We start from the raw sequence: 10,798 nt of genomic DNA, 5'->3' as shown, positions 1-10,798 counted from the left end.
CCCTGCTGGAAGAGCAGTGGCCCGACGTGGTGGCACAAATTTGTTCTTCTGATGCTCTCCATGGCTTCTTTGTTGAGCAAACCTTACTCCTTGTGAATGATACACACCCTGCCGTTGTCTGTATGGGGATCATGGTGTTGGCGAAAATGCTTGGGTTTGAAAACAACAGATCTGGGGTTGGATCCCACTGCTGATGTGCATTGCTGAGTATCTCTGAGCCTCAGTTTCTTCTTCTGTAAAACGGACATAGTTATAGCTGCAGTTTGTCAAGGAGACTGAGGAGACGGCTCCTGTGGGTGGCAAGAGTCCATGCTCAGTGACAGGTAGTTCGGCTGGTTTCATCATCAGGACAGAGTGTGATGGACGGTGATGGTGGGGTGCTCACACGTGGTGCTAACACGATGGTGCCGACTGGTCATCAGGCCCCCCAGCTCCCGCACCAGCCATCACTCCCCCCCCACCACGCTCCTCACGCTCTCAGAGCACACTGGCTGCAGGTGCAAGAGGTACATCACCTCTTCAGAGCCTGAGTTGGTTCATCTAGCAGTGGGTTATCCCTGCCCAGGCACCATCGGCCTGTGTGCGGGGCTGCTTCACGAGTCCCCAAAATTTTTGCCTTGGGTGCTGTCAGCTTTGATGTCCTCTGCCTCCCTTGCTGGCTGCCATCTCCACTGTGCCCCATTCACGTTTCAGGGCCTGAAGAACCAGCCCCGGGTGAAGCTGAACATTGTGAGGTGTCCTCCAGTGACCACCGTGTTGATCAGGAGACCGGACCTGCGCTACCAGCTGGGTTTCAGCGTCCAGAACGGAATCGTAAGTCCGGCTCTGCACTTCCTCCCAAAAGTCTTAGAACTCTGGCACAGTGTTTGGTTTTACATTTTTTTTTTTTTTTTAAAGCCAGGCAGGTCCCCAAATGAATCCAGCAAGGAGAGGGCTGGGTGGGGGAGGGCCGCTCTGCCTCCTCTGTGGGCAGATCCCCTTCGGGCAGAGAATTCTGTGCCTTCCACAGGAGAAAAAAAGGTGCTAGCCACAGTCAGGGCCCTGAGTCTCTAGGTGACGGTGCAGGGTGGCACTCCCAGCTGCCAACTTGAGATGGTCTGGGACGTGCCTCCGAGTGCTTCTTCCCCCTCCAGCCCTGGGTGTGCAGTGCTGGGGCTGGGCGGGCTCCCCGGTGATTCCAGGCACTGGTGACGCATGAATGGCCTCCGCCTTGCCTCTGTAACCTGAAATAGCACTGTAGGGCTAAAGAGTATTTTCATCACTTGGATGTCTGCCTTGAAACAATACTTCCTTTTTTACTTTATTGTGGTGAAATACACACAGCGCTAAGTTTACCATGGAAACGATTTTTAAGTGTACAGTTCTGTAGCGTGACGTACATTCATTCACAGAGTGGTATAACCACCACCACTAGCTCTTTCCAGAACTTTTTCTTCGTCCCAAGCCGGAATTCCGTACTCAGTACTATTCCCTTTTGTCCTGGTTTGCCTTGTTCTGGACTCACAGGAGGTCCGGGCTTTGATGATAGTCCCGTTCTCTGTCTGTGACCTTCTTGACTTTTAGATTTTGGGTATGCTCTCCCTCTGTTTTGCCTCCGTCTTTCCAGATTGAAGAACCCTATTCTTTTCCCCCTTAAGTTGCAGTTAAGAGCGGTAGGTTATTAAAATTTTATTCAGAGTATGTTTCGAGGTTTAGAAATACCGTTGGGGTTCCCAGGTGGCATGGAAACATCCAGCCCCTTCATCTGTTCTTTGTACCCCAGTGGCCTTGTCCTAGGCTGGGGAGTCAGGGTTCCTTCTATGGTTTGGGCCAGATGTCTGTTTTTATCTGCTGATTTTCCTTGTTTGCTTTGTTCATATTCAAATAATTTTAGAAGTTGTTCAGATACAAACAGCGGCAGGTCCCTCAGTTTTGTCTGAAGTGTGGGAAGCGCCTGTGGAGTGTTTGACCCCAGGGCACCCCAAGGGCCGCAGGGTCCCCATGCTCAGACACAGACAGCCCATTGTCTTGGGACGCCAAGGTCTTGTCTACGTGGGCTGAAAAGGTACATATCTGAAGTGAAAAGTCAACTCTGTAAATTCAGAACATACTTCTGGGGGGAAAGTCTGATGCTTTGTGTGAGGTGGGGACAGCCTGGCTCCCAGGGCCGAGCCCAGAGCCCTCCAGCCCCTGGAGAGGTCATCTCCTCTGCGAACCGCGATGCCTGGCCATACAGCGGCGGAAAGCAGCCGCGGTGGCCTTTCCGTGAGGAGTGAGTTTGAACGAGGGCTGTGGAGTGGAGAAGGCCGAAAGGAGCCAGCTGGCCACACTTTGGCTCATGTAACTGTGACCCTGAAAAGCAGGCTTCGAACATGATAAAGTTCGATGTTCAAGTCCCAGGGGTGAATGTGGGAAGTGATATTCGCCTGTGTTCCACGGGCTGAGAGCTTGAAACCATGGCGGCTCGGTGACAGGTCCCAACAGCTCTTTCTCCCATGGCCCAGCTGGGATGACAAGCGGTCAGAACTCAGCGGGCTGTGACGCCCCGTGATGCACCGAGTGCACAGGCGTGTGGCCCTTTTTGTCGTGGAAAGAAACCAAGAGATTTAAATCCCCAAAGTAACCACAGCAGCTTCTTAGAGATGAGAGGGCAGGGGCTCCAGGAACAACAGGCCCATCCCCACCCAGCTCCCCGCCACGTGGTGCTGCCCTGAAGGGTAACGTGGTCTTTCTTCCGACAGATCTGCAGCCTCATGCGAGGGGGGATAGCAGAGAGAGGTGGCGTCCGCGTGGGACACCGGATCATTGAGATCAACGGGCAGAGTGTGGTGGCCACCCCACACGAGAAGATCGTCCACATCCTCTCCAATGCGGTGGGGGAGGTAGGAGCGGGCGGGGGTGGGGGTGGGGAGTGGTTGGTGCCCCTGGTGCCCCTGGCCTCACGCTTGTGCGGCCCCACACAGGCCTTCCAGGGAGTGTCTGTTCTGGTCCTCAGCACTGCCTGACAGCCAGAACCTCCGTCCCAGCCCGCATTTTTTTTTTTCTTTTAGCATTTTTATTTATTTGAGAGAGAGAGAGAACACTAGAGGGGGGAGGGTCAGAGGGAGAAGCAGGCTCCCAAGGAGCAGGGAGCCCGATGTGGGACTCAATCCCAGGACTCCAGGATCATGACCTGAGCCGAAGGCAGTCGCTTAACCAACTGAGCCACCCAGGCGTCCCCCAGCCCGCATTTAACCCAGTGACCAGCCGTGCCCGAGAGCAGCTCCTGCCAACAGGAGCGAGTCCCCTTCGCATTAGTTGCTCTCCTTCCCCTTTGGACTCTGGGATTCATCCGTGTGGCTTCCCTCGGGCTGCCCAAGTTCTGTCCGGTTTTCCAGTTAGCGTGCTGGGGAGATGGAAGTCTTCGCTTGAATCTCGTCAGCAGAGCCCCCTCCAGGGGCAGCTCCCCGGTAGGGGCCTCCTGAGGTCGTGGTGGCTGTTCCTGGGCCCCCTTCCTGGGCCACCCGACCTGTGCGGGGCGGTGCGGGGAGGAGACAGGAGGAGTCAAAACCCCCACCACCTCAGCCCGGTGAGAGCAAGAACGTCGCACTGGCTGGGAGAACAAACATTTTAGAGAGAGGCCACCTCGGTCCGGTCCCTGTTGGGTGGGGGGGGGAGATCTTCAAAGCCCCCCGTGGTTAGACCGCTGCCTGCCCCCACCCAGGGCCATGGTGGGGGGCGGCGATGCCCACAGCCCCCAGCCTGAGGCCCACTGACGCGCCTCCTGCCCCTCAGATCCACATGAAGACGATGCCGGCGGCCATGTACAGACTGCTGACGGCCCAGGAGCAGCCCGTTTACATCTGAGGCCGCGCGCCCGCCTGGCCGCTTGCATGGAGGCCTGTCCTCACTCGTGGTGTGTTTCTCGTGCTGCATCTGTGTGCCCACCGAGACCCTTCCCTCTCACGCCCAGCACCGGTTCTCCACCGAAGAGAAGAAGCCGCAGACCTCTTTGCTCTCTCTCTCTCTCTCCAGTTTGCAGGGTTTTTTTCTTTTGTTTTTTTTTTTTTTTTAACGCCAGGGACGTTTTGTCTGCGCTCGCTTGAGGATGGAGAGCAGCCGCCAGCCCCCGGGTCCCGGCCCAGGCCGGCACCATCCCGAAGGGCCCTCGGGGGTCCCCAGGGGGGCCATCGCTGCTCAAGGGCAGTGAGTCCGGCCGCAGCTCCCAGCGCTCCGTCGGGCCAACAGCAGGCACCAGCTGCGTCTTTAAGGGGTTGCCCTGCCCACCGTGGACCAGGGGCGCCACACAGCTCCGCCCAGAATTTCTGAGCCAACCTTAGGCCTCTTCTAGAGCTAGTTTTAGTTTCCACATCGTTTTTTTTAACGTGAGCCTTCTCACCCAAGGGTCGACAGGGAGCTGCCTGGGACCAGGGCACCATCTCATTGCAGAGAGCTCAGCGGTTCCTGGGGCGGCCTCGGCCTCCCTGGTCGTCCCGAGGTTACCAGCCATCAGATAGACACAGCAGGGACTCCGGTCCCCCTTCTCTGCCGCACACGATCACCCTCGCTGCCTCCCACCACCAGTGAGGCACACAGAGCCCCTGGAAAGCCCACACCGCCACTCCGTGAGGCCCCTGCCCCTGGCCGGTGGGGCCTGCAGGGGCTGCGTGGCCCTGTCCTGAGAGAGACGCCCCCTCCGGGGCTGAGGCCTGGCTCTGCCGGCTCGGCCTTGGTTCAGAGAGCACTAGTGGGCTCCCCCGAGCCCCCACTCCTCACCCGCGCGGGGAGTCTGGGAAGGATGGACTGCTCCCCTGGAGGAAGAGCGCCTGGGTGCCCAAGGCAGGACCAGCTTTCTCCTCTGCTCAGGGCTGAGGCAGCACATGACATTTGAAAGTCCAGCATAGTAATAAACCACAAAACTAAGGGGACAGGAGTGACCCCACACTATGCCTAAGAATCCCCAAGTGTGTTCTAGAAACATCATCTCGCTGCCTCGTGGGTCTGAGAGAGCTTTGAGTGTTCCCATCAGGTGCCTCATTTCGTGGGTTCTGTCTCGGTTCAGTGCGGGTGTTTCCGTGATATTATTCTGAGCCAGTTTTCACTTATTCTTGTCCAAAGAGCATTTTGTTTTCATGTAGGTGGGTGTGGGTCGGTTTGATTTTCGTTTTGTTTCGTTCATGACCCCAGCAGAGACGGGGGAAGAGAAACTAATATATTTTGTGATATTAATAGAGTCCCTGTTCTCTGCACCGGGGATATTTATGTTGTGTCTGTGGAAATAGGAATTCGGTGAGCACATGTTGGCTAGTATGTATTTATATGTCAAATGGAGGGATTTCGGGGAGGGAGGAAAGGGAGTATAAAAAAACAGGAACAAAAGACCGCCCCCCAAGTGCCGAGTGGGCAGTTGCCCTGGGATTTCTGTACCTCCTGTTTTCTGCTGAAAGGAGAGCTAAATGTTCCAAGGGTGTCAGTAGCTGACCCTTCAGTTTGACGATAGTACAAGCCCTAAGGAAGATGGGTCACTGCTGCCCGAACATCCTCTCTGGGAAGGGGCTGCCCCCTCTCCAGGGGTGCTGGGGTGGACGGTCCAGGACTCCTGGACTTTCTGAGGATGCTCAGCCCCAACGGCCGGCTCACCACACCTGTGAGCAGCCAGAATCATGGCTCCAGATTCTATTAAGTCCTGAAGAGTCATGCATTGGTCCTTCCTCTGCCAAAAAGAGTGGGTAAAATAGGAACAAAGCATTATTGGTATTTTAGGCACCAGGAGCCTTGGCAAATCATGGAGGGGCTCAGGCCTGTCTGTCTGCTGCCAGAGCACCTGGACAGAGGCCTGTCCACGATGGGCCGGCAGATGGGGACCCCTCCCCAGCTCAGCACTGTGCAGCCTCCCCATAATTACAAGTAAGTATCTTCACCCAAAGGAGAGAGGAGAGCAAGCATCGATTCTGTTGCTATCGCACAAAAATCCTGGAACATTTGGCAACGTTTGCCAGAGAAGCCAATCTGGTGAGCTCTCCGGGAAGACCAACATATTTTAGCCTAAGAGGAAGGTTCTTTATCCACCGCTCACCTTCTTCAGTCCAAGCGGCTCCTTACACCCCGATAGCTCATGTTCCTGGAGCTCGGTCCGGGTTTGGCTGACTGGAGTCCGTTCCTTCCCCTGCTCCCATCGGATGGAGGGGCCTCACCCACCTTTGGTTAACCAAGGAGGCGGGGCCTTAAGTGTCAGTAACTCGGTTTGGGAAAATCCCGTGGGACGAGGTGGTCACTTTCTTTCTGGCATCCCAATATATATAGTTATATATGTAAATACCTGAACACCCCCATCTCACGGGGAAGACTGTACAGAGCAGCCTTCCCAAACAGGGCCCAGGCAAAAAGCCACTCTTGCTGCTTGGCTGGGACATGCTGGTGACTCAGCTTTGGGGACAGATTCTCAGATTCGTCTGCCCCTCCTGGTCCGGCCAGGATGCACCAGAAAGCACCCTGTCTCTGCCTTCTCACCTGGGAGCATTTCAGGGAGCCACCATCAGCCTTGGGTTCGCGAGAGGAGAAAAACCCCCAGAGACTGAGACCCGGCGTCCGCTCCCTCACCAGAGTGGGCCCCTCGGGGCCCCGAGCCTGCCGCGGGCCCCCTGCCCCCGAGCCTGCCACGGGGCACCGGACGCCAAGCCTCCATGCACAGGTCTGCTGTCTGGACACTGCCCGTCCACACCGGCCTCAGAGAGTCCCAGAGTAACCTACTACCTCCCCCATCGCTCCCGCCGCCCCCCAGGCCCCCATTCGCACTCCACACCCCCATCTGCACGCTGAGGAAACTCATCCACGAGCCCCTCCTGGGTCCCTCGACCCAGTGGTGTGGCTCTTACCACTGTTTACAACCAAGGGCCACCTCCTTTCAGATATGTTTACTCTCCCACTGACACGGCCACTGGCTGGTTTGAGTTTCGCGTCCGTCGGCTCCTTCCCCGGTTCGGGCCAACTAGGGCACACGACCCGATTCTTTGCCCCCCTCCATCAAGGCAGTGCGTGCGTGAGGACCACGTGGGAAGGAAATTTCTTGTACATAGCACAGCCCCTGGAGTATGAACTTGTACTATTGTTCTGTAAAGAGGGTGAAATAGAGCTTATTGTAAAGCTTGGGACAAGTAGAGTATTGTATTTGTAACAATATCATTCTTTGTATACACAAAACTCAATGATCTCTATATATAAATATAAATTATATAAATAAAATATATACACACGTGAGCCTGGAATGTTGGTGCCACACACCCACTGAATGTACTTCCTCCGGCAGCCTGGTCCCTGGGCCCGGCCGCCCTCCCCTCCTCTGTACTGTTTTGGGGGTTGTGATGTATTCGGTGTGTTCTCTTCCTTTATTTAACTGAACGCTAACGTCTGTAAGAGTTGCTGCAACAATAAATAAGAACTTCATCTCTTGGCCCCGGCCGAGCGTCCTGTTGTTTCGGGGAAGGGACGGGAGGGGCCCTGGGTGGGGGGAAGATGGGGTCTTTTCCTCCCCCCGCAGGCCACCTCCTGGCCCTCGTGGAGGGCCTGCTTCTGCCCAGAGCCCAGGCGCGTCCCGTGAAACCCGCTCGACCCTGGCAGCGTCGCCTGTTAGTGCAGACGTCCCAGCAGCCTGGCGAGGCGGGTCCTGGCGGGTCCCCTCGCGTCACCAGCACTGGGTGGGAGCGGCGGCAGGTGGGCGGGCTTACTCACTGGCATCTCTCGGCAAGCCCCCCAGAGCTGTGCTGCCCCCCGACGACTGTCCCCTGTGGGTGGGACTGCCCCTGCCCGGGGGTACCTCACACCGTCCCCTCTCCGCTTGATCTCCCCTGCAATTGCAGAACTAGAGAAAAAAGCACTCGCCCACCCTGCCACACACACAACCTTCATTCTAGTCTTTTGTCTGTCATTTCCCCTTACACCACGATCCTCCGTTCCCTAACCACCACCACCACCCCCCCCACCGCCCCGAGCTCCTTCCTCATCTGCAGAATAGCGTCTATCTCGTGGGGACACAGTGAGGGTCAGCTAAGGCATTTGAAGCCTTTACAGCCTGCCTGGCTCCCAGAAGGGCTGGGGAAGGGCTGGCCCCGCGGCATTAAAGCAAGCATGCCGAGCCTCCCGGGCCCGCAGACACAGGCCCGCAGAAGCTGCCTGCGTCTTCACCCACCCCTGCACTGCACCATCAGCAGCCACAGCTCTGCAAGGTCCCCATGGGTGCTGGCGGTGTCTCTGCTCAGCTCAGGGGGCCCCAGGACCCCTGAAGCCCCAGCTTGGCCTACAGAGCATTATAAACTGATGCATTTGTTGCCTCCCACAAATGCATATTTTAGTTCCTGGTTAAAAAAAACAACAACTCTGGACTGTTAATGCATAACTTTTTTGAAAGTTAAAACTATGACTCTCCTACACATCCAGGATGAACACACATCAAAGATTGATTAACGCAGTGATGAAACAAGCAATAAAGCTGGTCCAAAGAGCATTCGGAGGTACCACGCATTTGTAGATATTTAAAAGGAATGTGAGGGGGGCGCCTGGGTGGCTCAGTCGTTAAGCGTCTGCCTTCGGCTCAGGTCATGATCCCGGGGTCCTGGGATCGAGCCCCGCGTCGGGCTCCCTGCTCGGTAGGGAGCCTGCTTCTCCCTCTGCCACTCCCCCTGCTTGTGTTCCCTCTCTCGCTGTGTCTCTGTCAAATAAATAAATAAAATTAAAAAAAAAAAAAAAGGAATGTGAGGATAAAACGGCTAGGTGAGCTGTCACTGGCCTGTAGCCTTAAAAGCAGCACTGCATCTATAACCTTCGGGTGACCTTGTCTGCCACGCTGCAGTCATCGGTCTGGCTGGCTGGGGGCAGAGGGAAGGCCGCTGGACGGGGCTCCGTGCTGCGCTGTGTGGAAAAAAGCCCCCACGTTCATACCAGCATCCCTCACAAGAGTGGGGGCAGCCCAAGCGTCCACCAGCAGACAGATGAGCAGTCCAAGTAGGACACGCAGAGCTCTAGATACAGGAACAGGATACAGCCTTGAAAAGGAAGCCAACGATGACACGGACTACAACACGGACGGAGCTCGAAGACGTTACACCAAGTGACACAAAGCAGTCCCCAAAGGACAAATGCTGTACGACTTCCAGGAGCTAGCTAGAGCGGTCAGATTTGTAGAGACAGAAAGAAGAATGGTGGCTGCCTGGGGCAGGGGAAGGGCGACCAGGGGGCTCTTGTTCCGTGGATATCGGATTTCAGTTTGGGAAGGTAGAGAAAGCTCTGGAGAGGGATGGTGGACCGGGTTGCGCCACAGGGTCAATGTACTTCATGCCGCATAACTTTAAACTTAAGGATGGTTAAGATGGTCAAATTTTGTTGTGCCTGTTTTGCCATAGTTTTTCTAATTAAAAATAAAGCACGGGGTGGGTTTGGAGGTAGTTTTTTATGTGGGATGGCTGCGAAAGGCTTACTGGGAGGGAATGTGGGAGGGCCCCGTGGATGTCTAGGGGATGAGTGTTTCAAGCTGAAGGGACAGCACACACAAAGGCCCTGAGGCCAGATCTTGCCAGGAGTGCTGGAGGCAGCGCTAGGAGGCCAATGTCTCTAGAGCAGAGAAAGGGAGGCAGCAGAGAGCTGGAGATGGAACTCTGCAGGGCAGGGGTGATGGTGGTAGATGTAGGGCGTCGAAAGAACTCTGCTGCTGCGTGCAAACACACGCACGTGCGCTCAGCTCCCACTCATCGCCTCCTCTGAGCTCCCTTCCAGAAACCGCCCTTTTTAATAGGGAACCAACTTGGCAGGAGCTGGGATTTGGCGCCATCTGGTGGCACAGCACGAGAAATGCCTAATCCGGACAACCACGGGCAATGGCACATGCGGGTAAGCGAATGAGGAATCTTAGCCACCCGTCCCAGCCCCTTCTTTTCCAGACAAGGAATAGGACTTGCTGGAAGCCACACAGTGGGTAGTCCACTAGAGCCTCACTCCCTGGCAGCTGCTGATGGAAGGACGGGGGGGAGGGGGGTCCTTATCTTCAAACTAGCCAGGCCTGAATCACCTGGAGACCCTCCTGGCAGCACAGTGACCTCAGCCTGGGGCCACCTGCAGAGTCTTTGTGAGAGCGCAGCTGACTGCCGGTTCCCCATCCCCCTGCTAGGCTGGAGAGCTGAGGGCACCACTGCGAGAGGTGGGATGCACAGCCTCGATGCCACCTGGCCGGCCTTCCCCCCACCCACCCACCCTGAGCCCACCACACGTTCTGCTCCCGTTGGTGATCTTACCAGCGGCCTAACTACACCACCGCTCTCTTTCCCCTCCACTACACAGCCTCTGATAGACAAGGACCAAATTTTTCTCAGCTTTCTAGTCATGGTGGCTTATAATTAGATGAGTCACAGACAGGGGATTCAAAGTACAGCTCTGTATTAGATGAATCATATTCTCGCTGTGCAATCCTGGGCAAGTTAATTAACCAACCTGAGCAACTATTTCTTCAGCGGTCAAATAGGCACAGCTTGTCCCAGTTAAGATGAAAGATTCTGCCCTTGAGGCATCTCACGTGCACGACAGACGCGGTCGTGGTGTGCAGAGTACAGAACTAGGCCTGGAGGGGGACTGTTAGGGAACTCTTCTCAGAGGAGGGGATGTCTCTGCAGGGTTTTGAAGGTGCTGTAGGAGTTTTCCAGGTGCCATGGCTAGGGGGAACGTTCCCTGCAGAGGCATCGGAACCTGGAAGAACGTGACGAGAGGATCCAACAGCACTTGGTACTCTGGAAAACAGGGTGGTGGCCTTCCACCATGTCGACTTAGCTGAAGTCGAACTTAGTTTTTCCAGAATTCG

The 10,798-nt window shown here is 55.8% G+C and overlaps 1 protein-coding gene across 4 annotated transcripts in view; it reads left to right on the top strand.

Annotated features, from left to right (window-relative positions):
• The window catches only part of APBA1 (amyloid beta precursor protein binding family A member 1), a 190,935-nt gene extending 183,526 nt beyond the window's left edge, over positions 1 to 7,409 (top strand). For all 4 annotated transcript variants that reach the window (XM_081802828.1, XM_081802825.1, XM_081802826.1 and 1 more), the window contains 3 exons: positions 694 to 813; positions 2,721 to 2,861; positions 3,754 to 7,409. In XM_081802828.1, coding sequence (XP_081658954.1) covers positions 694 to 813; positions 2,721 to 2,861; positions 3,754 to 3,825 — 333 coding nt within the window. In that variant the 3' untranslated portion in view covers positions 3,826 to 7,409. The remainder of the gene's footprint in view (positions 1 to 693; positions 814 to 2,720; positions 2,862 to 3,753) is intronic.
• The last annotated feature ends 3,389 nt before the right edge of the window (positions 7,410 to 10,798 follow it).

The sequence above is a fragment of the Leptonychotes weddellii genome, chromosome 14 (assembly GCF_054177405.1).
Source record: "Leptonychotes weddellii isolate Sample4059 chromosome 14, ASM5417740v2, whole genome shotgun sequence".
NCBI lineage: Eukaryota > Metazoa > Chordata > Mammalia > Carnivora > Phocidae > Leptonychotes > Leptonychotes weddellii.
This window is presented reverse-complemented; position numbering and strand designations above follow the sequence as displayed.